The sequence below is a fragment of the Panthera pardus genome, unplaced genomic scaffold (assembly GCF_024362965.1).
Source record: "Panthera pardus isolate Hobbes unplaced genomic scaffold, ASM2436296v1 HiC_scaffold_1, whole genome shotgun sequence".
NCBI classification, from domain to species: Eukaryota; Metazoa; Chordata; class Mammalia; order Carnivora; family Felidae; genus Panthera; species Panthera pardus.
Genome location: NW_026526654.1, coordinates 65,371,288 through 65,398,716, shown reverse-complemented (window position 1 = coordinate 65,398,716; position 27,429 = coordinate 65,371,288). Strand labels below are relative to the sequence as shown.

The 27,429-nt window shown below is 38.4% G+C and overlaps 1 protein-coding gene across 1 annotated transcript in view; it reads left to right on the top strand.

Moving 5' to 3' along the window:
• Positions 1 to 18,366, top strand: part of NUFIP1 (nuclear FMR1 interacting protein 1) — a 39,592-nt gene extending 21,226 nt beyond the window's left edge. The window contains exons 7-10 of the mRNA XM_019447508.2: positions 3,835 to 4,028; positions 11,893 to 12,009; positions 16,551 to 16,768; positions 18,085 to 18,366. Coding sequence (XP_019303053.2) covers positions 3,835 to 4,028; positions 11,893 to 12,009; positions 16,551 to 16,768; positions 18,085 to 18,201 — 646 coding nt within the window. The 3' untranslated portion in view covers positions 18,202 to 18,366. The remainder of the gene's footprint in view (positions 1 to 3,834; positions 4,029 to 11,892; positions 12,010 to 16,550; positions 16,769 to 18,084) is intronic.
• Positions 18,367 to 27,429: the final 9,063 nt, after the last annotated feature.

Genomic DNA, 27,429 nt, shown 5'->3' with positions numbered 1-27,429 from the left:
ACAGAGAGAGAGACAGAGAGACAGAGAGAATCCCAAGCAGGCTTTCATGCTGTTAGCATGGAGCCTGACATGGGCTCAATCCAGTGAACCATGAGATCATGACCTGAGTCGAAATCAAGTCAGATGCCTAACCAACTGAGCCACCCATGTTGCCCCTATTTTTATTTTTATTTTACTTTTTATTTTTAAAAATTGATTTATTTTGAGAGAGTGTGAGTAGGGGAGGGGTGGAGAGGGGTTGGAGAGAGAATCCCAAGCAGACTCCCTGCTGGCTGTGCAGAGACCGACACGGGGCTTGAACTCACAAACCGTGAGTGAGCGAGAATCAAGAGTCTGGATGCTTAACTGACTGAGCCACTCAGGCACCCCCCCCCCCCCCACCATTTTTATTTTAGGTAGAGAGAGAGAGCAAGAGTGCGTGAGCAGGGAAGAGGGGTGGGGTGGGGAGAGAGAATCTCAAGCAGGCTCCATGCTCAGTGCAGAGCCTGATACAGGGCTTAGTTCCACAACCTTAGGATCGTGACCTGAGCCCAGATCAAAAGTTGGACGTTCAACTGACCAAACCACCCAGGTGCTGCTGATGTTGGACACCTTTTTATTTGCTTATCAGCCATTTTGCCATTTTCTATTTTTATTAATTTTTTTTTTTTTTAACGTTTATTTATTTTTGAGACAGAGAGAGACAGAGCATGAACGGGGGAGGGGCAGAGAGAGAGGGAGGCACAGAATCGGAAGCAGGCTCTAGGCTCTGAGCCATTAGCCCGGAGCCCGATGTGGGGCTCGAACTCACGGACCGCGAGATCGTGACCTGAGCTGAAGTCCGACGCTTAACCGACTGAGCCACCCAGGCGCCCCAATTTTGCTATTTTCTTGTGAAGTGCCAGTTCAGGTTTCAACCAGTTTTTAATTGGGTTGCTTTTCTTGATTTGTAGGAGTTATTTACTTAGATACAAATCCTATTTTGAGTAGAGTGTATATATGCAAATATACCCTCACAACTTATGACTTGCCTTTTTACTCTCTTAATGAGTGTCCTTTTTTCCCCCCAGTAAAATAGCAAGTATTAATCGCTCAGATATCTGGAGTCAGTTGGGGTTCAGTTAGATCTTGACAAATTTCAGTCACAGCTGGGGTTTGGTAGGCTGATGGCTGATCTAGCCTGGCTGATGGCTGGGGTACCTACATATTTACCATTTCTGGTACTCTTCATTCTTTAATGGTGATCCATCTTTTCATCTAATAGCATTTTCCTTTTGCTAAAACACTTTCTTTGACATTTCTTGTAGTAAAGAATCGCTGGAGGTGACTTCTTTCAGCTTTTGTGTGTCTGAAAAGGTTTTTCTTTGCCTTTCTTTTTGTATCTTTTTTTTTTTTTTTTTTTTTGAGAGAGAGAGAGACAGTATGCAAGTGGGAGAGCGGGGCAGAGGGAGAGAGAGAGAGAATCATAAGTGGAGGCTCCATCCTCAGCGCAGAGCCTGATGAGGGGCTCGATCCCACAACCTTGGCTGGGATCGTGACCTGAGCTGAAATCAAGAGTTGGACACTTAACCGACTGAGCCACCCAGGCGCCCTAATTTTTTTTGTTATATGTCCTGTTTTTTTTGTTGTTGTTTCCTTCCTTGCCTCCTTTTGGAATAATTGAATAATTTGTTAATATTCTGCTCCCCCTCTATTAGCTTTTTAGTTGTAATTGTTCCTTTATCTCTCCACTTCATGTGCATCTACACTTTAACTTATGTTATACTTTAAGTGTTTTAAAGTGTTGATTAAATAAACTTTTTATTTTATTTATTTATCTATGTTTAATGTTTTATTTACTTTTTGAGAGAGTGCAAGTGGGGGAGGTACAGAGAGAGGGGGACAGGGGATCCCAAGCGGGCTCTGCACTGACAGCAGCGAGCTCGATGGGCTTGAACTCGCCAACTGTGAGATCACGACCTGAGCTGAACTCAGATGCTCAACCAACTGAGCCACCCAGGCGCCCCTAAACTTTTCCCTGTAAATGATTGTTAGGCAACTGTGTAAAGGAACTACTCCCTCAAAGGTGGGGCAGTGCAACTTCCAGATACATCACTTTTCAGTGAAGTCTTACTGATCTCATCAGTTAAAGGTCATTCCAGGGGCACTTGGCTGGCTCAGTCAGTAGATCATGAGACTCTTGATCTTGGGGTTGTGAGTTCGAACCCCATGTTGGGTATAGAGATTACTGGAAAAAAAAAACCTTAAAAAAAAGGTCATTCTAATTCATTGCTTATTACTGAATACCTTAAAAATGATCATTTAGAAGTCATCTGTGGTGAGGTACTGTAGGAGCAGAATACAGGGAAGGCTTCTGTGAATGGGAGCCTATGGAAAGTGGCATCTCTTCATCATCCTCATGGGGACTGTGAGCCAGAGGCAAGACTCTTAACTTGTTTTACCTGTGATGAAATTGTTGAGGCCTGACGTCTGCGGTTGCACATTAGAAATCGGTCCATGGTTTTCTGCAAAATTTGGAGCCTATATATGATTTTTTGGAATGAGACTTTGTAAGGATTATGGTGACCCTAAAAGAATTAAGAACCTTTGGATTACAGAAATATTAACCGAATATGTTGGCTTAGCAAGTTATTTAGAAAATGTTATGGTAATAACTACCATTTATTAAGGGCTCACTGTGGCACTTTATATTAATTCTATGTGTCTGTGATTCCCTTTCTACAAACAAGGGATTAAGCAGACTCAGGGATATTAATATTGTCCAAGAGGCACAGCTAGTAAGTGGCAAAATTGGGATTTGAACCCAGATTTCTAATTTCGATATTCCTAACTGCAGCCTCCATTATTAATGAAAAACAAAACAAAAAAAAAACAAACAAAAAAAGAATTCTGGTAAATGACAAATTAGAAAAAAAAATGTATTCTTGTGAAAATTCATCCCCACCAAAGGATACTTTGTATTTTCTATTGAGAATGTGTAACAAACCTTTTTTTGAAATTTTTCCCTATACATAGCTTACATTAGAATATGCTTGTGTAAGCACTGTTTTTCTTCTAAGAGGAGTAATTGTAGTCATTGAGAGGGCACTTGATTTGAGATAGCTGTGAAACTGTGCTCAGTTTATGATCTTTAAGCTTATCCTCTTACAAAGTGAAGAGAGTAGTACCTGTCTAGCCAATTTCAAAGAGCTGTCATGAAGATCAAACAAGGCAGCATATTTGTAAGTGCGTCAGAAACTTTAAGACGCCTGTAGAATGACTAGACAAGAGTTAACACACTTTGTAAGTTTAAGAAACACTTTTATGCACAATCAGAATGAAAATTCTGCCAGTTAAATTCACCTCCTGTTGATCATACAACATAGACCATTTTCAGAGGGGTTAAAATACGGGAGGAAATGTGCACCTTGGAATTCATAAAGTGGTATTTATTGTCGTGTGTTATTTTATTAAAGTTCTGCCATAAAGTTCCCTATCCTTGGAAGCCATTGAGTTTCTTTCTTTTATCTCTTGAATGTAGTAGGCTACAAATGAATGATTGATTTGGTGGCTAGGTTTCTTTTGCATTCAGTACTCTCCTTTAAATTTTTCTTGGGAGGAGGGCACCTGGGTGGCTCAGTGTGTTAAGCGTCAGACTCTTGGTTTTGGCTCAGGTCATAATTTCATGGCCCTGAGATCGAGCTCTGCATTGGGCTCCCCACTGGGCAGGAGCCTGCTTGAGATTCTCTCTTTCTCTCTCTCTCTGCCCTTCCCCCACTGGTGCTTTCTTGTGGTCTCTCTCAAAAAAAAATTTTTTTTCTTTTTCTTGGGGGGTCAGTGCCTTTTATATTAAGAATCGCATTTTTCTCACTCCAGCAAGATGAAAGGGATGTCCAGACATTCACATATGGCAAAGATCAGAAGTCCTGGCAGGCATCACAAATGGAAAAATGACTGTGTTGGACAGACAGCAGCCACTGGATCTGGTAGTAGCTTGCGTGATTCGAAGCCTGAAGATCCGCCCAAGGCAAATGCAGATCCTCTGGGTGTTTTGGTAAACACGGACTCTGGTAAGCTAAACAGAAAAGCAGCATGTTGATAAGCTTACAGGCCATGGTGCTGAACTTGATTCTTCACAGTGTTATTTGTGGAGAGTCTAATGGCAAATATGTACAAAAGTAGAATGATGCTTTTCTTTTTCTTTGTAATGGGAGTGTCTTGTCAAAACCCTCATTTCAGGTCATTTTTTCTGAATCTTGGGGAGTGGGTGCATGAGGCAGACAGATATGAAAGGAAGGTTGTATTTATTGGATAATTTTCATAGTATGGTGTAATCTTGGGAACTTTCTTAAGATTGTTCTGAATGTGTTAATGCTATAGATTCAAAATCTTTGTTATGTTAATTTTTCGCCCACCAGTGAAGTGGGTAATTCCAGCGGAAGCCAGTATTATTTATGCAGCTAAGCGTGAATGTAATCTCTTTGGGTAAATGATATTATTTCATTGTATTTGATACTGTTCTTCCTCAGCCCATAGAATATATTTATATTAGCCTTAAATTCCCTTATTCTTGCTTAATAAGTTGAAAAATTAAAGGACCAGAATGCTGCTAACCACATAGAGATACCCTCCAGCCTCTGAGGCTCCATTTTCCCTTCTGAAAAATAAAAATGTAGATGTAAGTGTCTTGAAAAACAAAAATGTAGGTGTAAATACTTCTGCCATCTTTCCTTCCAATAATGTATGTGTGTTCTCTTCTGCAAAGGAGTGTTATTAGTGAGTGGACTGGTTTTACATTATAAGTTTGCTAGCAAGCTCTGTTCCGCTTGGAAGACAATGGCTTCTGTGATAATCACATGGCAAATTATTAAACTTATGGATGGCAAGAGATGGGGTCACTCATTCAGTGACTGAATCAGGATGGAAGGGATCTTGGTATAAGAGAGTATTGGGCTAAGAATAAGATAGAATTTAGTTAGAATGATAGTAATTATTTTAACACCAACTAATACTTATGGAGTAAAGTACTTAACTGTGCTCTATGTACTTTGTACGTGTTAACTCTTTTTCTCATAGCAAACCTTTTCTAATGCATAGGTACTGTTGCTACTGCCATTTTAGAACTGAGGGACGCAGGGTAAGGAATTTACCTTAATGCAGCTGCTAGCTAATGCCAGAGCCAAAGTTTGAATTTAACAGTCTGACTCGACCGGACACTAGACTTCCTCTAAATGTGAAGTCTGAATTTATCTAAAAAAATATTGTACGAGCCTAGGATAGTTGAGATGTAGGAGAGAGTTTAGAAAAGGCAACTTTTTATCCTTGTTGATAGCAAGGAAAAGGCAGATGACATCTGGGCCAGGGCTGTTTACTCTTGGACACTGATTTTTTTCCCTTCAAAGATATTAGAGCCCACACACACTTCATCAGATTCACAGTGTGTGACCTTGATGATAAAAACCATCTGTATTCAAGTATAAACTTTCATGTCATTAAAATACTTGAAACACAAAGACTACTGTTAAAATTAGTAAGTTAGTGATTTGAAAATTATGTAATTCTTCATGCACTTTTCTAAATGAACATTTGAAGGACTTTGTAATGTTGCATAGTCTTCATCCTGTTAGCTTTGGTAGATGGGTAATTCTGTTTTCTTTCTCTTTTTTTAAGTAATCTCTACACCCAACATGGGGTTCAAACTCACAACCCTGAGATCGAGAGTCTCATGCTCTATTGACTGAGCCAGACAGAACCCCCTTCTGTTTTCTCATTTTTAAAGAAGTATTTTAGTATGTGGTGATCTGGTGAAATACCAACAAAAAGATGATTATATATTTTGCTCTATGAAGCCTGTATCTAGGTATTCAGGAGATACTTTAGATGTGAGAACAGTGTAAATACCTTCATGTTCATGGTAGAAAGCATTTAGTCAGATTCCTAGCAGCAGTTAAATGAGGGATCTCAAGTAATTTTGTTTTGGTTTAAATGTTGAAACCTTTACTTATACTGAGGATCAAAGATAGCAATGTACCTGTATTGAGGGTCAAAGATGATTATGTAAGTCTTGAATATAAAACTCTTACAAGTAAGTTTTAAGTTTATGATAATGTTCTTTAAGGAAATTTAAAAAAAAATGATCAAATTAGGGTAGCTTTATTTTGTGGGAGAGATTCCATTTAAATTTATGTTATCCTTTACCTGGGATTTCTTCTGGACTTTTATATTTTCCAAAAGAATGTTTAGAGCATTGGTTCTTCAACTTTTCACTCCAGTTGTAGCTACAAAAAGCTGTGTGTACCATATTTTCACATGCCCAGATATTGTCAGCATGTCTGCTCTCCAATCTGTCAGTCCTACACTTGTTTGCAGGCAGCTTCCTTCTCCATGGGCCTGAGCCGGCCCACCTTACGATCGGTTGTCATGCTCATTATCCAGGTTATCGTTGGCAGGGCACCATTGTAATAATATGGCCCTGTTCATGCTCTCAGGTGGCAGTTTTCATCACTAATTTCACTTTTACAATGAAGATTTCTCAATGCTTTACTTTTTTTTTTCTCCTTTTTTAGGCTCAGAACCTTATATAGACATCAGCATTCACATCTTAAACAAGAACAGTTTTTAAGGATCTTTATAGACTTCAGATCATGCTTAGAAAACCAGTGTTTTTTGTGATAGTTGGCAGGATGTGAACACTGATTAATTGCGCAGGTGCTTTAACTGGGGATTGATACTGTTACACAGGGAAAGCCTATCATTTGGAGTCTCCCAGTTTATCAGTTTTGAATATGGCCTGTTGTTACTAGATGTCCTTAATGGTGCTGTATTTTTTTTTTTTTTTTTAATAGTTCCTTGCATATTCTGCTAACCCATCTCGCAAGGTGTTGTTGCAAATCTGTTTTTGGTACCTCATTTGTTGGGACCATGTTTATTTGTTGTTTAAGTATATATACAACATGTTTTATGGCTTTCCTGACATGTGGTTTTAGTAAGTGTTGTCTGAGCTAGAAAGAAAAGAGCTGGGCAATGATGTGCGTCAGGCATCGCCGACTGAAGTGCCTCAGCATCCACAAAACAAAAAAGATCCAAGTTGTCAGTTGTATAGTATAAATATAGCTATTGTCATAGAATCACTGGGGGACATCAGTCTTTACACTGACATTAAGGTAGGTGGGCTTCTGGCGTTTAAAAGGTAGATGTGAAAATAAGAAAATAAGCTAGCATGTCAGTTGCCATGAATGCTTGTTGTTAATACTTGTTTTTGAGAGTTGGAAACTGTAAAGCAAGGTTTCCATTTTTTAGGGTGACTTTTTCAACATACTGCGTTTTCTTTAGGGTACATAATCGATAAATCTTCACGGAGCTAGAGCGTGTAATTGTGTTTTGCTTCATAAAGGCTATAGGAAATAGGGGGATGAAGGCGAGAGACACGTAAAGAAAGAAGTTGTAGGAAGAAGCCAGATGGGAAGCGTTTACACCTAGGGTTTATACTTACAAAGTCTGCAAGACTTACAGAGGGCATTTTTTTCCCACTTTTCATTTCAGTAAGGATTTACTTGAGGTCCCACATTCTGCTTGTTCAGGATTGTAATTTAGAGAAGTTTCTCCCTGCTTTCAAGAAATTCATAGTCCAGTGATAAATTTTAGATTATTATATATATATGTATTTTGGTCAGAGGGCATATGATATGTATGTGTGAGAGAGTGAGGTGAGGTTTACCCTAAGGAAAGGATTGCTAGGGTTTTAACAGTAAGAGAAATTATTTGAGCTAGTATTTTGTAATCATTTTAAAGTTTGATTTTATCATCTTCATTGCTCCTATCTTTATACTGGCATTTTTGGGTTAGAGAGGTGTTTTGGCTGCTTTTGTTAAAAAGTGAGTGAATTTTCGTGAGTATAATTTTGTCAGCCAGTACAGTGCCTTCAGCATACTTTTTGCAGCTGCTAAAAATGCCTGCGTTTGAACTGCTGGTAGATCCAAGGGACTTTGGGAATGGCTTTTTTTTTTTTTCTTTTTTTTTTTTTTTTTTAGATGAAAAGTCATGGTCAAGGACTGTTTTGATAGGGCCAAAAAGACAATCCCCCTTTTCAAAGTGTTATTGCATATCATGGATTCCCAAAACATGCCTGAGGGAGAACAAAAGCGGGGAGCAATTGTTCACTTGTGTGGACCCATGGGGAGGGTACTCAAGTGCAGCGAACTATGTGACAGTCCTGGTAGTGAGTTCACCAGGCATCCATATTGTGGTTTTACCATTGTCAAACTGAAGAAACCAGGGCCTTTTGGAGAAATGATTGACTGTAGAGCTGGGACAGAGAAGATACAAAGTGAACCTAGAGCACCTTAATAGTGCCAGAAGGGAAGAAAGTGCTCAGAAAAATGTGAGGATGCAGGCGTGTCCAAAGAATATAGGGACCAACTGGAAAATGCTCCCAAGAGCCAAAGTTGGAACAGTTCTACCCACAGAATAAAGAATAATAGATTAGAACCCAAAGAACAAATATCCATGAGTCCATACAGATAGAAATAAAAAATGAGGAAGGAAGAACAGATTTTACAGACAAATTCTAATTGATAAAAGTAGGAGAAATGAAGGAAATAGAAAGTTACCATTAAAACACGACAACAGTAATTGTTTCAGGCAAGACCCACTGAAGAATGGTAAAATTAGTGGCAAAACTTTAATGTAAAACTTTAATATAGTTTCAAAATATCTCCCCCTTATTAATTACTAGTAAAATAATACTGTGGTGGTTTTAACATATGTCCAAGTTTCTTTGATATTCCTTATCTAAGAGGGAGGAGCTTAATTCCCTTTCCCTTGAATGTGGGCTGGACTTAATCATTTGAAAAAACAGAATAATAAAAGAGAGAAATAGTAACTTTATTGCAGAGAAACCAGTCAGACCACCAAGAGATCGAGGTTAATGTCACCAGTAATAAGTGATGTTGATGTCATGGGCCCTTGAAATGATGTGATGAGAACGGCACTGCCTAAAATCCGTAGCTTCCGTGCGATCATCAGAAAACATCAGGCAGACCCTAGCTGAGGGGCCTTCTACAATGACCAGTAGTCTTTAGAATCTTCAAGTTCATGAAAGACCAGGAAATCCTGACAAATCATCACAAATTGGGAGAAGACGCAGATAAGGAGTCATAATGACTAAATGCATTGTGACACGACGGATTGGATCCTGAAACAAGAGAAGAGCATTAGTGGTGAAGTAGGAAAAGTGGTGAAATTACTATATAATCTGTAGATTAGGTAGTATTATACCAATGTTAATGTGGTAGCTGTGAGAAATGTGCCATGGTTATGTAAGATGTTAACAGTAGGGGAAGCTAGGTGAAGAGTATGTGGAAGTTCTTTGTAGTATCTTTGCAACATTTGTGTAAATCTAAAATTGTTTCAAATACAAAGTTTTTTATAAAAAAAAAAAAAGGCAGGAAAAGGTGTGATATGTAGGCCAATCAAAGCCTTGCCCTCCACTTTTCGAATTGAGTTGTGAGGAAACACTATCCCCCAGGGTTTATTTCCCTGTGCTTTTCTATTATGTTGATTATAAAAACAGAAAAAACTAAAAAGCATTAAAAAAAAAAAAAAACCCTACTTTTTCTTAACTTACAGAGACAGCCACTGCTCACATTTTGTTGTATATCCTTGTAATGTTTTTCTTATCACGTGTATATGATTTTTAAAAATAAAAATGGAATCATGTTATTAAAGAAAAGAAAGAAGGGCCCCTGGGTGGTTCATTTCAGGTCTTAATCTCAGGGTCGTGAGTTCAAGCCCCAGGTTGGGCTCCACCCTGTGGAGACTACTTTAAAAAAAAAAAAAAAAGAGCTTTGAATCCAGACAGAACTAGGTTTGTGTTGAGGCTCTACCTTTTCCTAACCCTATTGTTCTGTACTAGTTAGCCTTTTTTGAACTTGTCGTTATTCATTCATGCAACAGTTTGTTCTTCAAATATTTGTTGAACATTTATGTATTGTTTTAGGCTCTGAAGATACAGTACTGAACAAAGCCGAACCCTTTCCCCCCTGTAACTTGTGCTTGTTGACCTCCAAGTAGATCAGGTAGTTGTTTGGAGTTTTGCTAGAACAGGGAACAGAGAAATGGAACCAAGGCTGGAAGAAGATATTTTTTAGCATTATTATTGACCATAGAGACATTTTTTTAAAACTTTTTTATGTTTTTTATTATTATTATTTTTCTTTTTTTGAGAGAAAGAGAGCGAGAGCAAGCTGCAGAGGGGCAGAGAGAGAGAAGGACAGAGAGAATCCCAAGCAGGCTCTGCACTGTCAGTGCAGAGCCCAATGCAGGGCTCCAGCTCACCAACTGTGAGGTCATGACCTGAGCCAAAACCAAGAATTGGACATTCAGCTGACTGAGCCACCCAGGTGCCCCGTCCATGGAGACATTTTGGTAGGATGGCCTCATTTTAAGAAGAGGACTTTATGTATCTATAGGAGATATTCTAGCCCACTAATTAAGATTGGGATTTAGAGTCAAATAGCCCGGATTTAAATTTGATCCAACTGTTGTATAATTTTGTTACCTGAAGGAAAAGTAATTTAGATTTTCTGAATTTTGATTTCATCACCTGTAATGAATAGTGAAAACATATGACACCTCCTGAGACTTAAACAAGCTTATGCTTTTAGAGAGCTTTATAGTCAACTGTGTTGTGCTTTTCGGTACCTCTCTTTGGGTCTTAGAAGGAAATAATACAGTTTGGCATCTCATCACTCAAACAATGAGATGAACAGTCTCCATACTAATATTGCTGTAGAATTCTCTTTAGTCCACTAGTAATTTGTATATAAAACTGTGTATTTTTCTTTTCCCTTATTTAATTCATGAGAAAAGATAATAAAATAGCTTAAAATTGACAAGGAGCCGTTTTGGGGGCTGTGGTGCTGATTAGTATGGATGGGTGGAGGAGAGGGGATTTAACTTCATACACCAGCAGGTGGTAGTTCCTTGTTCACATAGACGTATACCCCATATCCTACTAGCATGTTTCATTTTCCCCTGGGCTGACTTGGTGAATGTTAAATGCTGTCTTGAAACATTTCATATTGGTTGTGGGTTGAGCTGGTTCATTATTACATAGACAGGTTACTTCCTGTTTTCATTCTTCAGTCAGGCTTTCTTTTTATTGGTTGGTTAGAAGAGATTGAATACACTTTTAGAGCTGCCAAAAACACATGTAATAGGCAGTGTCCTGAGGCTACTGCCAGGTTCACTGGGCTATGATCAAACACTTTACCTTTGGCAGGCTCTTTGAGACTTGCTCAATTCTCTGGTTTAACTTGTTTACTTAAGTTCTTAGAAGTTCTAAATAATAAAAACTTTGGGTGAATTCATTTCAGTGTAACTCTTTGAGTAATCCTTTGTGTATAAAGTGTTTTAAATATTACTTGTGCCCTCAAAACCAGTCTTAAAAACAAAAGAGGTAGATTTTTTTTTCATAGTTTACTTATTCCTAAATCTAATTTTTACAGTCAACCATCCCAATCTAGTGAAGTTAAATAAATTTCTGGTCTTGGTCTTTCCACTGCCTTAATGAAATTAATTATTTGCACAGTAGCATAAATGAAGTAAAATAATTAATAGCAAAGACTGTATAATTAATTTAGAGAAGGCCCAAATTCCATAACCTGTGAAGCATGGTAAGAAACTGAGCTTTTTGTAGCTTCCATTGACCCTCTGTCTTCTCTTTGGGGCAGATAGCTTCTTTGACCATGAAGGTTTCAAACCAAGGGACATTTTTAGGTTTCCTGAATTTTGCTTTTGGGGAAGATTAGGGAAATGATCAGAAATTGCTTCCTTTTTATTAACATCTGAGGGAGTGGGGGACTGTCAGCTTTCTTAAATATGGTGGTGGATGTTTCTGGTTGACTGTTTCCCTTCTTTCCTGTTCTGTTTCAGAGTCTGATAAAGAGGAGAAACCACAGAGTACTGTCATACCCAAGGAAGTAACACCAGCCCTGTGCTCACTAATGAGCAGCTATGGCAGTCTCTCAGGGTCAGAGAGTGAGCCAGAAGGTAAGTTGTGGCTTCAGTTGTTACAGGCGGTTTGTTTTGTTTTGGTGCCTTTTGAATTTGGTGTATACTGTGCATCAGTAGCATCCTTTCATGTGTGTGTTTCTGAGGGCAAGATGTGTCAAGTATATTCTTTATTTAATCTTCACTTTTTTCATCTGATTCAGAAGTGAAGTTAGCATAGGAAAAAGGAAAACTGGAGAAACGAGGAAATATATTGTTAGCCTGGGAGAAAAAGGCAAAAATAATATAATGACAGAAGAGGAAGAGAAAGGGAAAGAGAAATATTCCATTAATGAAATAAAAATTCTAAAAGATACGACAAAGAAAGTTAATTTCTTTTTTTTTACTCTCAAGAACACTTGTCTTAACATGTTTATTCAGGGATGCCTGGGTAGGTCAGTCAGTTAAGCATCCGACTCTTGGTTTTGGCTCAGGTCATGATCTCATAGTTTGTGAGTTTGAGCCCTGTTTCGGGCTCTGCCTGGAGCCTGCCTGGGTTTCTCTCACCTTCTCTCTCTGCCCCTCCCTGGTGTGCATGCTCGCTCGCTCGCTCTTTCTCTCTCAAAATAAATAAACTTTAAAAAGAAAAAAAAATTATTTAGCACCTTTGGTAGGTAGAGGTCATTTGTGACCAAATGGATAATAGAATTCCTTAGATGTATATGGAGCATTGTTCTTTATAGAGCGTATTTATATAAACTGCTCATTTGAGGAACACAGTAACTGTACTTGTGGTTGAATTAGCCTATGTGTTTTAAATACTGGACGAAATGGAATCCTTGACTGTTCTTTCTGAGAAGTCAGTGATGTACAGGATACATGTCTAACCTTTAAAGATGTTGACAAACCAGCTTAATCTAGCATCTTTTTTAGGGGCACCTAAAAGAGTTGTGAGTAGGTTATTGATCGTCGTAGTGTTGCAGTTCTAAACCCAGGGTTCATATATAAATCATCAGCATATGCTTACTGAGTAAGCCCGTGTCCTTCTGTTGTGGAACCCTGGCTCTGCATGGCAAATTTATTTGGGCTTTACCGTCCATGAGAGAATTCATTTGTGTGTGTCTCGGGACAAGATGTGTAATCACAGTAGGAGCTATACCGAAGATGAGAATATAGGGTCTACAAGTGAGTGTGTAGAAAGAAGGGAGGATTTGAGTGTAATTGGATGAAGAAGGCAGCACTTTTAATATTAATTAGGTTACAGGTAATCACTGTTTGTATAGTTGGAAGATGTTGAAGGAGAAAGAGTTGGGCTTTAATATGAAGGATAATGTTTAGATGTATCCGTAACATAGGGACTTTTTCTTCTTTTTTAATGGACCACGATTTACTATGGTAGCTGGTTAAAAGCTACTTGAATTTTGATATATAAACTACTCTGGCTTTATCAGACTATTTCTTAACAGATGGTTGCCTCTTCTTATTTTTATTTTTACTTTAAGAAAAAGTATTTGTTTCTTTACTCTTGTTTCCAATACACTGATACGATTATGGAGTTATTCTTTAAACACATATTATGTTTCCTGCTTATCGCTCTTATTTATGACAGGTGATAGCAATGAAAGCTGTTACCAGATTACTGAATCTCATAAAAACAAGCTGCACTAATGCTCTCTTCTCTTCTCTCTTAAGATAAAACATTTGATACTTTCATTCTCATGTCTTCATTTTGAGGCTGCCACCATCTTTCAGTTAGAAGGAAGAAAGGAAACTGGGAGGTCCCACTCCTTCATTTATAGAAACTTAAATTTAAAGAAGACAAGTTTGTGAAGTTAGTATGTGTTAGAGCTGATATAAAGCCTAGGTTTAGGGACTTAAAAATCTAAAAAAGTCAACTATATTGCCTTTCATTATAGTCATGCTCTGTGTTCCTGAACAGAAATGCATAGCCTTTTCTTATAGATAATAGAAGATATCATCTATTAAGAGATACATTTGATTTTATATGAACTTATTTTTACTAATTGTCTAAAATTCCCTGCCTAAAGGAAAAAGACCTTACTTCACATTCCTAAGGCTTAAGAATTATTTTCTGTAGTTTGAATTCAGCTTTATTGTACATAGTCGCCCAGGTCACTAGCAAGTTTCCAACTTTCACGGTTAATTCTGGGCCACAGGATAGAATATTGACACAGAGGGACTTTGGAAGAAGTAAACCAAAGAAATAAAGGGGGCTTTCGCTGAACCATGAAATAACATCTAGAAGGCTGCTTATTCAAGTGGATTCTAAATGGAGAGGAGTAGTCTGATTCATCACAGATTTTAACAATTGTATCATCATAATTAAGATCTGTCTCAACTTGGGAATTAATACAAAGGTGTGGAGAGGATCTTAAACATGAATAGTGCTTTTCCAGAAAGAGTTTTAAACAAGGAAAGGGTCCCTCAAGAAACATTGAAGCAAAACAAGAGGCTGTGCTTGGCTCCGAATCATTAAGATATACATAGGAAAGAAAATTTCAGTGAGTAATGTTTCCAAGTGGGTTAGTTTGATATCTGTCCTGGGTTTTGCATGTTAGCTTCTTGTTTTTGTTTTGCCATGTTAGAAGTTAAGTGCAGTTTTATAGCTCTTCAAAATTGTTTTTTCAAACTGGTTTGGGCTATGACCGGTGGTCCTCTAAACTGAAAACTCATTTTAAAAGGCCACAAACCAAAAAAGTATGATTTATAGGTTTGAAAAACTTGAACGGTTATGTTTTAAATTCATTTGGATTGATAAATATTGCATTAAAATATGACACTAAGCTGGGAAATGTTGTGAGCCTCAAGAAAAACATAACTGGTCCCAGTTCCTCATTCCTTAGCAGAAGATTGACAGTGTGAGCTCCGGTCCATTTGACTTTCGTGTTCCTGAATTGGAAGAGCAATACTTGGAGGGGAAGGAAATAATAGAAAATAGTGCCCTTTCTGCCATTTGTTATTATTCCCATAGTTTTGAACTCTATAAACCACTTTGAATTCTTTTTTTAAAAGTTATTTATATATTTATTTATTTTTAATGTTTATTTATTTATTTAAAAATTTTTTTTAATGTTTATTTATTTTTGAGAGAGGGAGAGACAGAGTGCAAGCTGGGGAGAGGCAGAGAGAGAGAGAGGGAGACGCAGAATCCAAAGCAGGCTGTAGGCTCCAGGCTCCTAGCTGTCCACACAGAGCCCGACGCGGGGCTCAAACTCACTAACGGTGAGCTCATGACCTGAGCTGAAGTCGGATGCTCAACCAATTGAGCCACCAACGCGCCCCAAATGTTTATTTATTTTTGAGAGAGAGAAAGCAGAGCATGAGCAGGGGCAGGGAGGGGCAGAGAGAGAGAGGGAGACACAGAACTCGAAGCAGGCTCCAGGCTCTGAGCTGTCAGCAGAGAGCCTGATGCGGGGCTCAAACTCACAAACTGAGATCATGACCTGAGCCGAAATCGGACGCTCAATCGACTAAGCCACCCAGGTGCCCCTACTTATTTATTTTTAGAGAGAGAGAGAGAGAGAGAGCAAGTGAGCATGCAAGTGGGGGTGGAGCAGAGAGAGAGGGAGAGAGACTCTCAGACAGGCTCTGTGCTATCAGTGGGGAGCCTGACACGGGGCTCAAACCCACAAACCATGAAATCGTGACCTGAGCCAAAATCAAGGTGCCAACACCTTGGGGCAAGTACTTCCTTGGTAACTGAGATTTATTGTCATTCCTGTTTGTGCAAGGCAAGGACTGGCTACAGTTTAAGGTTGGTTTCTCGTAGACATTATGTAATTGGTCTTGTGTTTTTCTCCCCAGTCTGACCACTCACCCTTTTAAGTGGGATGTTTAAATTATTTATATATATGGTAATTGATTTGGCTTGTTTCTTTTTGTCTCAGTTGTTTTTTGTTCTCTTTTCCTTCTTTTCCTGCCTTTGCATTTATCTTGTCTTATTTTAAGGGTAGTGCAAATATGGGCTTATTAGTTGAACCTCTTTTTTATTTTTTAGGAATTGGTCTGAGTTTATAGTGTGCATCTTCATTCAACTTGTTGCAATATAGTTTCAATGATATTGCACCACTTCACATATAGTTTAAGAAGTTTATAGCAATATACTTACATTTTCCTCTTCCTTTCCTTAGTGCTATTGTTATCATGGGTTTTCCGAGAGATGTTATAAATCCCACATACATTGTTATTATTTTGGCTCTGAATAAACAGTTATCTTTAAAACCTTTTGCAAATGAGAAAACATGTCTTTTGTATTTATCCACATATTGACGATTTCTGACACTCTTCATTTCTTTGTGTAGATCCAGGTTTCCATCTGGTATTATTTCCTTCATAGGGATCACTTTCTGTAGCTCTTTATGGTAATCTCTTCAATTCTTGGCAAATTATATTCCCAACTTGAAAAATATTGTATTATATTATAAATGCCTAGTTTTTATTACTAAGTAGCCAGTATTATGGCTGCTGGGGGGGGGGGGGATAATTGACTATTTTTGTTTTAAATTGTTGGAAGTTTACCAGGGTTTTTTTGTTTTTTTTTTTTGTTATTTATTTTTGTATTTTTTGTTCATCACATTTAGAAGCTCCCATTAAGACTGAAGCAGACATTCTGGTGGAAGATGAGGTTCTTCATAGTGAAACTCCTAAGAAACCAAGTCAAGATGTTAAAGTGACTGTTAGAAAGTATGAGAGCCAAAAGAAAAGTTTTAAAAAGACAAACCCTAAGAGGAGAAAAGATTATCACAACTATCAAACATTATTTGAACCAAGAACACACCATCCATATCTCCTGGAAATGGTAAATGACTGTTCTTTACATTGTGATCTTTGTGTTTTTCTCAGATGATGAAGACAGCCACTGGGTCTGTGTGTGGGTTCACGATGCGTGTTTTTTAAGGTCACCAACAACATTTGCTCCTTGACGACTCAACTGTGTATCTTAACTTTGAAGCTTCATTTCACATATAGCTGACGTCTGGTAAATGTGTAGAATAGTTACACTTTTCAAAACTGCTTAAAATAAAAGAATCTAGATTTAACTGATTGGCAAGGAAATATGTATTGAGGTGTGCTGACATTGTTAAAGTTTTCATTGAAAGCACAGATAAATGCAGTGGCAGACTAAAGGGTGAAAGAGGTTTTTATGCGTTTATTTTGTGCGTTATTGACTTTATTCTCAGCGTGATATGCTGAAAAATCTTATTTCTTCAACAAATTTTAAAAGAGGAAGCATCACATCTTTTGATTCTAATTAATGGACATGAAGCTGTTCAGTGACCCAGGACTTTCATGCTAAGAGTGATAGAAAATATTCCAAATTTTTTACTAGAGTTGTAGAACTGTTGACATTGTGTGAAAGTCTGTTTTTGCCCCGTCAAGTAAGTGCTTATGCTGTAGCTAAAGTGTTCTGTGCCTGCACTCTTTGGGGTGTTACATGTAGACACTGTTGCTTCTTCTTAAAATTGATCTGAAATGTAAATTTCAGTGCTTATATAAAGTAAATTGCATTTTTAAAATACTTACCTTATAAGTAGTAAATTAAATCCTCTCTCCACTGAACATTTGTTCCTCTGTGATGTTTCTAGACTACACTAATGACATCAGAAAAGAAATTGAGTGATCTTACTCTTTTCTGCAGATCACATATGATTCCTTGGTTATGTGTTTCTTCTAAAAATCAGGGATTTTTAGATTTCTTTCGATTACAATAAGCACAAAAATGAGAAGTTGTAAAATTCCAGGAATGTTGGGATTTTTTAATGCTGGTTTCATTATTACTGTATTTATATATCTGCTTATCAGTTTCTATACTGTTTGTAGGTTTGGTTTTAGGAGGGTCCTCTTTGACAGGATTTGTAGATTAAAGAATTGCAGACTTTTAAACCTATATTTCCTGTCCTTTGTTAGATACTCCTAGAGAGGACCCCAAATGTGAACATTTGTGCTGTTTAAAAAGCTAAATAGTCTTGGTATAAGTTAAAAGGAAATGTTCCTGCATTATTGTTTTAACAAATAATTTAAATATAATAATATTTTAGATTGTATTTCTTGGATATGTTTTATTTACCAGCTAATCATTTTATTGTTTTTGTTTTGTTTTGTTTTTTGTTTTAGCTTTTAGCTCCAGACATTCGACATGAAAGAAATGTTATTTTGCAGTGTGTTCGGTACATCATCAAAAATGACTTTTTTGGACTTAATACTAATTCTGCAAAAACTAAAGATGTATAGGTACCTGATGTTTCAGCGCTCATGTAACTCCTAAAGTTAGTAGAGGAAAACATTTTTAAAAGACAACTGGATTAATAATTAAATTGTCAGCCTCATGGGATATTATGTTGGATTTTTAATTCTTTCCTTTGAATCTATGCAAATAAATACATAACTGATTTTTAAGAGTGTGTCTGTATTGTTGGGGTTGTGCATAATAATTGCTGGCAGAATTCTGCTTTTTATTTTTATTTATTTGTATGTATTGCTGTCATATAAGGTAGTTTGCTCTTGGACCAGTTAAGAATGGAAGATACTGGTTTAGTAGTAGAGAAAAAAGCTTTAAAAATGTTGAATTCAGCTGAGCAAAGCTGTAGGTTAGGGAGAGAAATACAGTCATTTTGCTTTTAATGCAGGAGAGCAAGAATCATTCTTTAACTATAGCAAGGGGGATTATTTTAAAAATAAACCCTATCAATTAATTCAACTCGAAGGTCTTGAAATTTAAAATTTCCCTCTTTATTTCAAAGGACATTTTGAAATTCACCTACTGGCACTACTTAAGTAATTCAAATATTGAATGTTTGGTATATTAATATAGATATGTCCTCCATGTGTGTTTGGAGTCACTGAAAGTACTTCTTTTTGGTATAGTTCAGAATTGTACCTTTTTAATTTTTCTGTTGAAAACTATGTAAAGCATGGTACTGGATGAGGTCCAACTAATTTATAGCCAAAGCAGTAGTTTGTGAAATAACGGAAAGCCTCAGTTTTAAGATTTAATTAAAATCCATCCTATGAGCATATTAATTGAACCCTTTTTAAATGTCTTAAATAAATGGATCTTTTTGAGTCCTGTCCTACCAGAGATTTTGATTTTAGGTTGTAGTCACCTGTGCTAGCTAGAGCAGGAACTTTCCCTTCTTGACTGGGTTTTTAAAAATCAGTCTGTTGTAGTTGAAAAACTGATTTTATCTGACATTGTGATTATGGAAGTCTATGAATCTTGCCTGCAAGAAAAAGGCAAGAAAGCTGATGGGAGTCTTGAAGGAAGACCTCATCTTATCCAGAATCCTGGAACACCTGGCATGTAACATTATTTGATTACAGAGCTGAGATTAAAATTCATATGAGGTCTGTGTTTCCCGACTTTGTAACCACCATATAGACCGTTTTAGTCTCTTTTATTCTCCTCTTCCAGTGAATCCAATGCTTTAGAAAATTACCTGTCCAGTACATTACTTAATTCAGGTTATACAGTACTGTTGAGTGCTTGCTTATGTGCCACCACTATACATGGATTAAAGGTATCAACATGAACGAGGCCTTGCCTGACTTTAAGGAACTCAGTTTAATTTTTGTATTATTCATAGTTGTGACTCTTAACCCTTCATCTCATCGTGACTAAGTAACCAGGGTTACAAATGGGGTTGATGTTGTAAAACATGACTTAGTCTGCAGTTTTATCACAGGTTGGCATGCGCATTCCATAGGCTGTAAGTACATAAATGATTCCAGACCCCAGGGCTACTTTCACAGACCCCTGGGTCTCCAGGGATGTGCACAACCGCTGCCTTAAAGTGTATTGCGCAACGTTTGATTTTCAATTTCTCTTGTTTTCTAATAAATGTATTTAAGACTGAAAATGCTCTTCTGAGTACTACCTTGACTGTGTCTGGCAGTCTTGAGCTCTGGTGACTGCTGTTTATTTCTAGTGGATAATTTCAGATTCAGTTACCTTTATACTTAACCCAGGAATTATTCAAGTGCATTTAAAATTTCCAGGCCCCTAGAATACAGCCCATACTGCTTCTCCTTTATGGAATACATGGTCAATATTTGTAAATGTTCTATGAGTTTTTTTGAGGGGAGGGGTGCCTGTTCTTGGATAGAAGGATTTTTGGATTTAGCTTGTTAATTGCTCATACAGTCTACATTTCTCTCTCTCTTTTTAAAAAAAAAATTTTAATGTTCATTTATTTTTGAGTGACAGAGAGAGACAGAGCATGAGCATGAAGGGCAGAGAGAGAGGGAGACGCAGAATCCGAAGCAGGCTCCAGGCTCTGAGCTGTCAGCACAGAGCCAGACGTGGGGCTCAAACTCCTAGACTGTGAGATCATGATCTGAGCTGAAGTCTGATGTTTCACTGACTGCGCCACTCAGGCACCTCTACATTCCTCTCCTATTCATACAGTAAATTGATTTCTGAGATGTGAAAGCATTCTATGATGACTCTTGCTGAGTTGTGCCTTTTATAACTATGCAGTGCTCTTTTTTTGTCCTCAGTCCTGCACTGACTTTTATTTTCCCTAATTACTCTAGTCAAAACAGCTTTTTGGGAGTTCAGTCTAATAGTCTCTGGGGAATTTAATGCATTTAATGGAAATTGTTGAAATGTTTGGACTGTCCCTGCCATTTTATTTCAGCTTTTCAGTGGCACGATTGAGTGTTGTTTTTTTCTCTTCGTTTTTCTTTCTAGTGCTTTGGAAATAATTAACCATATTGCTGTTCCTTTAGTGGTTACCCTTTTCTCTGTGTTTGCAGTTACAGTGGCCATGTCCTCCACCCCTCTCCCTTAGCATTCTTGCACTTGCCCGCCTGGACCTTTTCTCCTGGTGTGATCATGTATTTGTTTCAGATTAATCTCTATTATCTTGGTGTGTGTGTTTGTGTGTGTTTAACAGTATGCGTCGTTATTTAGACAACTGTAAGTTTTATTGTGTCCTTTTCACTGCTTTTTCTTGCATCCTGGGGTGAGGTTTTTGGTGTACTGAAGCATATCTTCAGGTCATTAAATGTTGCATCCTCCATTTGAAATTTTTTAAAATTGAGTTTAGGGTGTTAGGTTCAACATCATTTCCCTTGAGAATTGTAAAGCCTTAACATGATTGTTTGCTAGTATTGCTGATTTAAAACCCAGACACCAATCTGATTCTCTCACCTTCTCTTTTTGTTTATTGGTAGAAACCTGCTTTTCTGTCACTGAAAAACTTCTAGGATTTTCTTTTCATGGTTTGAGTCCTAAAATTTCACCCTTATGTGTCTGGGTATGTGGAACATTTCCCATACCCCATGGTCCTTTCACTTTGCAGAATTGGACCATTCTTGCACTGAGGGCAGCTTCTAGAAAGACATCTTTAATGACTTTCTTTCCATTTTATCTGTTTTATTTTTCTGTACCTCTTACTGGGTAACTGTGGGACCTCCTGCCTTCATCTTCTGTCATTGGACATTTATATTTTGTCTTGGTCTTTTTGCTCCATTCTGGAAGACTTCTTCAGATGTTATTTTCCAGATCACTGATTCTCTCTTCAGGTGTGTCCATGACATTAGTATTTTAGCTTTTCTATTTCATCTTAAGTTTAGTAATTTGTTTTTAAATATTCAAGATTTCTTGTTCTAATTGCTTTTTTCATAGCTGGAGTACCCTTCTGTTTCTGAGGATAGCAATTGGAATTTTCACTTTATTTTCTATTCCTCTAATTACTTTTGTTCCTACTGCCAACTTTTAATTTGTTCAGTGTATTAATTATCTTTACCACTATTTGTTGTCTTTAAAGTATCACTCTTACATATGAAAGATTTACTTGATGAATGTATTGGTAGTTGGGTGTGGACTTTCCCCACATTGGTATAAGCCTTCTTGTCTCCAAAAGACTTTTGACCTAGAAAGGGGGGCTTGTTCATGCAGACTTTTTAGAATACATGGATGGGGAATGGGCAGGAGATCTATGTTCTTGTCCCATCATCACCCCCGTCTCTTTGCCAAGATATACCGGGCTTTCTTCTGAGGATATAGCTCTTCTATGTGGGGCAGAGCTCTCACGCTGTACCCACCACTTGGTTTTGGAGGTGGGCAAGGTTAGGACTTGACAGTTGCAGCTAGCTGGAGGCCTCCACCTTCTGTCCCTTGTTGACTCAGCTTAGAGTATCCTTGGAATTGCTTTTACCTTTTCTGTTGGTGTCTCCAGGGCTGATTTGGGCTGAGGCTCTCCACTCTTGTTTTTTGTCAGTCTGATCAGCTTTATAGTGGTTCTCAAACTTCAGTGGGCATCAAAGTCACCCAGAGGGCTTGTTAAATCCAGATTGCAGGTCCCCACCTCTGAAGATTAGAATTAAGGAGGTTGGGATGTGGCCTGTGAATTTGCATTTCTCCCTCCCCCCTTTATTTATTTTTAAAATTTACATCAAGTTAGCATATAGGGCAATAATGATTTCAGGGGTAGATTCCTTAATGCCCCTTACCCATTTAGCCCATCCCCCCTCCCACAACCCCTCCAGTAACCCTGTTTGTTCTCCATATTTAAGAGTCTCTTATGTTTTGTCCCCCTCCCTGTTTTTCTATTATTTTTGCTTCCCTTCCCTTGTGTGCATCTGTTCTGTGTCTTAAAGTCTTCATATGAGTGAAGTCATATGATATTTGTCTTTCTCTGACTGATTTCACTTAGCATAATACCCTCTAGTTCCATTCACATAGTTGCAAATGGCAAGATTTCATTCTTTTTGATTGCTGAGTAATACTCCATCGTATATATATACACCACATTTTCTTTATCCATTCATCCATTGATGGACATTTGGGCTCTTTCCATACCTTGGCTATTGCTGATAGTGCTGCTATAAACAGTGGGGTGCATGTGCCCCTTCGGAACAGCACACCTGTATCCCTTGGATAAATGCATAGTAGTGTAACTGCTGGGTCGTAGGGTAGTTCTATTTTTAATTTTTTGAGGAACCTCCATACTGTTTTCCAGAGTGATGGTCAGTTTTTGTTGACTCTAATGGGAGTCCTCTGTGCTTCTTGGATTTTGATGTCTGTGTCTTTCCCCAGGTTAGGAAAGTTTTCCGCTATGATTTGCTCACATAACCCTTCTACCCCTTTTTCTCTCTCTTCATGTTCTGGAACTCCTATGATTCTGATGTTGTTCCTTTTTAATGAGTTGCTGATTTCTCTAATTCTTAAATCGTGCTCTTTTGCCTTAATCTCCCTCTTTTTTCCTGCCTCATTATTCTCCATAAGTTTGTCTTCTGTATTGCTGATTTGCTGCTCTGCCTTATCCATCCTTGCCGTGGCATCCATTTGAGATTGGAGCTCAGTTACAGCATTTTTTATTTCATCCTGACTAGCTTTTACTTCTTTTATCTCTGCAGAAAGGGATTCTAATGTATTTTCAACCCCAGCTAGTATTCTTAATATCGTGATTGTAAATTCTGGTTCAGACATCTTGCTGGCTTGCTTAAGTCCCTGGCTGTTGTTTCTTCCTGCTCTTTCTTTTGGTGGGAATTCCTTCATTTCATCATTTTGAAGGAAGAAAAGGAATAAGGTAAAAAAAAACCAAACCACTAAAATTAAAAAGTTAAAAACACGCAAAAAAATCAAATAAATGATGCTAGATCTTAGGTGAATTTTAGTCTGGTTGTTGAAAGGAGCTCGATAGATTAGAGAAAAAAGGAAAAGATAAGAAAAAAAAGTTTGAAAATTTGAAAAAATGAATACAATGAAATAGAAGAAAATGGAAAGATGGAAGTAAAATAGTTTTGAAAATTTACAAAAAAGTAAAAAATATAGTAAAAAACTTAAAAAAATATTTTTAATAACAATTGAAAATAAATATTTTCTTTGTATTCAAGAAAAAGAAAAAAAAATTGAATAGATGGACCAGCAAACAGACTGAAGTGTAATTGAAATTACATCGTTTTCCCCTAGAGGTCAAACTATGAAGCACGTTATAGTCTGTAAACTAAGCAGGCAGAGAGACTTGCCGTGTTCCTGAAGAGCGAGGGTGGCCCAGTTGGGCGGGGCTTAGTGTAATGGCTCCATTCTCCACTAGGTGGCGCTGCTTGGCTTACTGAGGTGGATTGTTGCGGCGCTTGTCGGTCCCTATGCGCGCGAGGAGGGAAAATGGCGTGACCCAACTACCCAGTCTCTAGTATGGGAACTCTGTTCTCTGGGCTCAGCCGTCTGCACCCGTCTTTGGCTCCGGCTTCCATCCACTCCCCGCCTTTACACTGTCTGTGGCCCAGCCGTCAGGCTGCCAGGCGGCACCTCCCTCCTGAGCTTTATCTCCGATGCGGCTGTTTCCCGACCCCTCACTTCCGAGGGACTGTGGCTTTGACCTGCTCAGACCTTCTGGGGGAGGGTCTCACCAAGCAACGGCCGGGTGCCGGCCGTACCCAGGAACATTTGCAGGACGTGTGGCACGGCCTCTACCAGATGTCCTCCCAGCAGGTGAACCGCCTCTGTCCGTGGCCTGAGAACCCTTGAACTTCACTCTGCTCCTGGGGATTCGCTCTTCCCACCAGAGCTCCACCAGGTAAAGAGCTGCAGAGTTTCAGCCTCTGCGCTCCCCCTGTTTATAGAGTCTTAGTAGAGTTTAAACCCTCTCCTTTCTCCGTTTTTTTTTTCAGTCCCTGCGGCTGTTTCCACTTTTCCACTTTCTCTCCAGCTGCCTTTGTGTGTGTGTGTGTGTGGGGGGGGGGGGGTTGCTTTTCACGTACTCTCCCCCCGCCCCTCCGTCCTCTCTCCACAAGCAAAAACAGTTCCCTGACCTCCGTGGCTTCACTCTCCCCCAGTTCACCTCTCCGCGCCATGTACCTGCTGAGTTCTGTGGTTCCCGTTGTGCAGGTTGTTGTGTTAATCCTCGAATCAGCTTTCTAGGTGTGCAGGATGGTTTAGTGTTGATCTGGCTGTATTTCAGGGACTGGAGCTGCAAAAAAGACTTCTATGCTGTTCCGCCGTTTGGGCCCCTCCCCTCTGAATTTGCATTTCTAAAAACTAGTTTATAGGCGATGCTGATGAGGTTTGTCTGGAGGACCACATTTGAGAATCATTTTGCGGAACTTAGGAGTTTCTCAAAACCCCTGGCACCCCAATATTACCCTCTCTCTTGTATTCCTTCCCTGTTGTAAATCTCCAGTTCTTCTTAAAAATATCATCTCAAGGAATTTGGAGCATGAGGAGAGGGCTAGTCCACTGCTTTAACCTAGACTTTTAACAATTTCTTCATGCGTTGTGTTCCTCAGTTTTAGAGTTAGCATCTTTATGTAAAAATTCTTCTTTTTGTGGCTTTTTAAAAAGCATTTTATTTTGGAAAATGTCAAACATGTAAAAGTATAGAGAGTAATGTAATGACACCCCTCTTCCCAGCTGTCGTGCAGCTTCAATACTGTATCAGTCTGTGGCCAATCTTATTTTCATCCGTACCTCACTCATTCCTCCCCACCCTGCCAGGAATTATTTTGAAGCAAATGCCCAGGCATCTTATTTTTATTCATATGTATTTCAGTATGTATCTCTAGAAGGTAAAGACTTAACTCCCCCCCCATATCTTTATTTTTTTTTAAGTTTGTTTGTTTGTTTGTTTATAGAGTATGAGTGGGGGAGGGGCAGAAAGAGAGGGAGAATCTCAAGCAATTTCTGTGCATGCAGAGCCCTATGTGGAGCTCGAACTCACAAAACTGAGATCATGACCTGAGCCGAAACCGAGTTGGACACTCAACCGACTGGGCCACTCAGGTGCCCTCTCCCCCATGTCTTTAAGATCAATAATTCCTTAATAATAATCGACTGCCCAGTCAGATGAATTTTCTATAACTTGTTAAGGTAACATAGTTGAGGGGCCCCTGGGGGGCTCAGTTAGTTAAGCCTCTGACTCTTGATTTTGGCTCATGTCATGATCTCATGAGTCGTGAGTTAGAGCCCCACGTCTGACAGTGTGGAGCCTGCTTGGGATTCTCGCTCTCCCCCTCTCTTTCTCTTTCTCTCTCAAAATAAATAAACTGAAAAATAAATTAAAAAAAGATAACATAGTTGAGATTGTTCTGTATATTTCATTTTGTATCTTATTGCAAGTGCGGTAGAGCTCTGCGTTACTATTGTTCCCAGGGGAGAGGAAGATAGGAAAATCCTGCTGAAGGTACAGACCAGGGCAGGGGGGTTTTGCCACATATTTAATAAGCATTTGAAAGTTGCCCTGTGGACGGACTTTGTCCAGTAACTATTTCCCTGATACACAAGGCTGCAATGGACTGAATGGTCATTCTGGGAGAGGAGAAGCCACTTCAACTGTGATGGAAGCGGGAGCTTCAGAGGGCGAACTTGTTCCAGAACCTTCTCAGAGGGCAGACTTGTTCCAGAACCTTCTCCTGTTAGCATAGCTGGAGGCTTCTTGGGAGTGGCGTAGGAAACAATGATTATTTCAAAATTGAGAGAGGAGAAAATCAGTACATGTGAGTAAATGGAGGAGGAAAGAAGACAGATATTAAGAGCATATAGAAAAAAAAACAACAACCTGAAAAAAAAGACCCTAAATTGAAATTTCTGTTCTTTACGGCTGTTGCCCTAGACTATGCCCTGCAATGCATTGCATCCTATGAAACACCAGCTGTGGCTGGTGTTTGGAACACTTTCTCAGTCTTCTATTGATCTTCTGTACCAGCTGACTTAAATGTCTCTTTGTACACCCCAAGGACCACCTACGGTGTCCACCTGAGAACTTTTCTTAGGGGGTGTGGTTTCCAATTAGTGGTTTCTGGCAGTCTTTGTCTCTGGCTATTGGAGGACAATGCCACCATCTCCTGGGTCAAATATTTGCAGTTTAATGTCTCTCTCTATATATATTTTAATGTTTTTATTTAATTTGTACAACTAAACTAGAGGCTTTATTTGGATTTCGCCAGTTTTCCGTCATGTCCTTTTTGATGATTCAGTTTGGGATACCACACTGCATTTAGTCACTATGTCTCTTGGTTACCTTGTTTTTCATTTTTTTTTTTTTTTAATGACAAAAGTGATATGCCCATTGTAAAAATTCAAATAATCTAGTAGTATATAAAATTTTAAAAAAGGTTTGTTTTGCCGTATACTATTCTCTTACTACCCAGAGATACCACTGTTACCTGTATGGTGTATATTTCCAGACTTTTAAGTTACATATATTTACAAATATCTAAATATGCTCATATAAATTGTTTTTAAATAGGAAAAGCATCATAGATCTTGCTTTGCAAATTTTTTCACTTGACAGTGTGTTATGAATGTTTGTGTATACATATGTAAATGTATGCATGTATGCATATATATGCTTTCACTTTTTAAATCATTCCTCTGTGAGGCAACTTGTTTCCAATTTGTCTCTAATGTTAATGAGACTACAGTGAACACTGCTGAATTTACCGGGATTCACACTGTGTGTGTGTGTGTGTGTGTGTGTGTGTGTGTGTGTGTGTGTATCTACGGATATTTCTGTA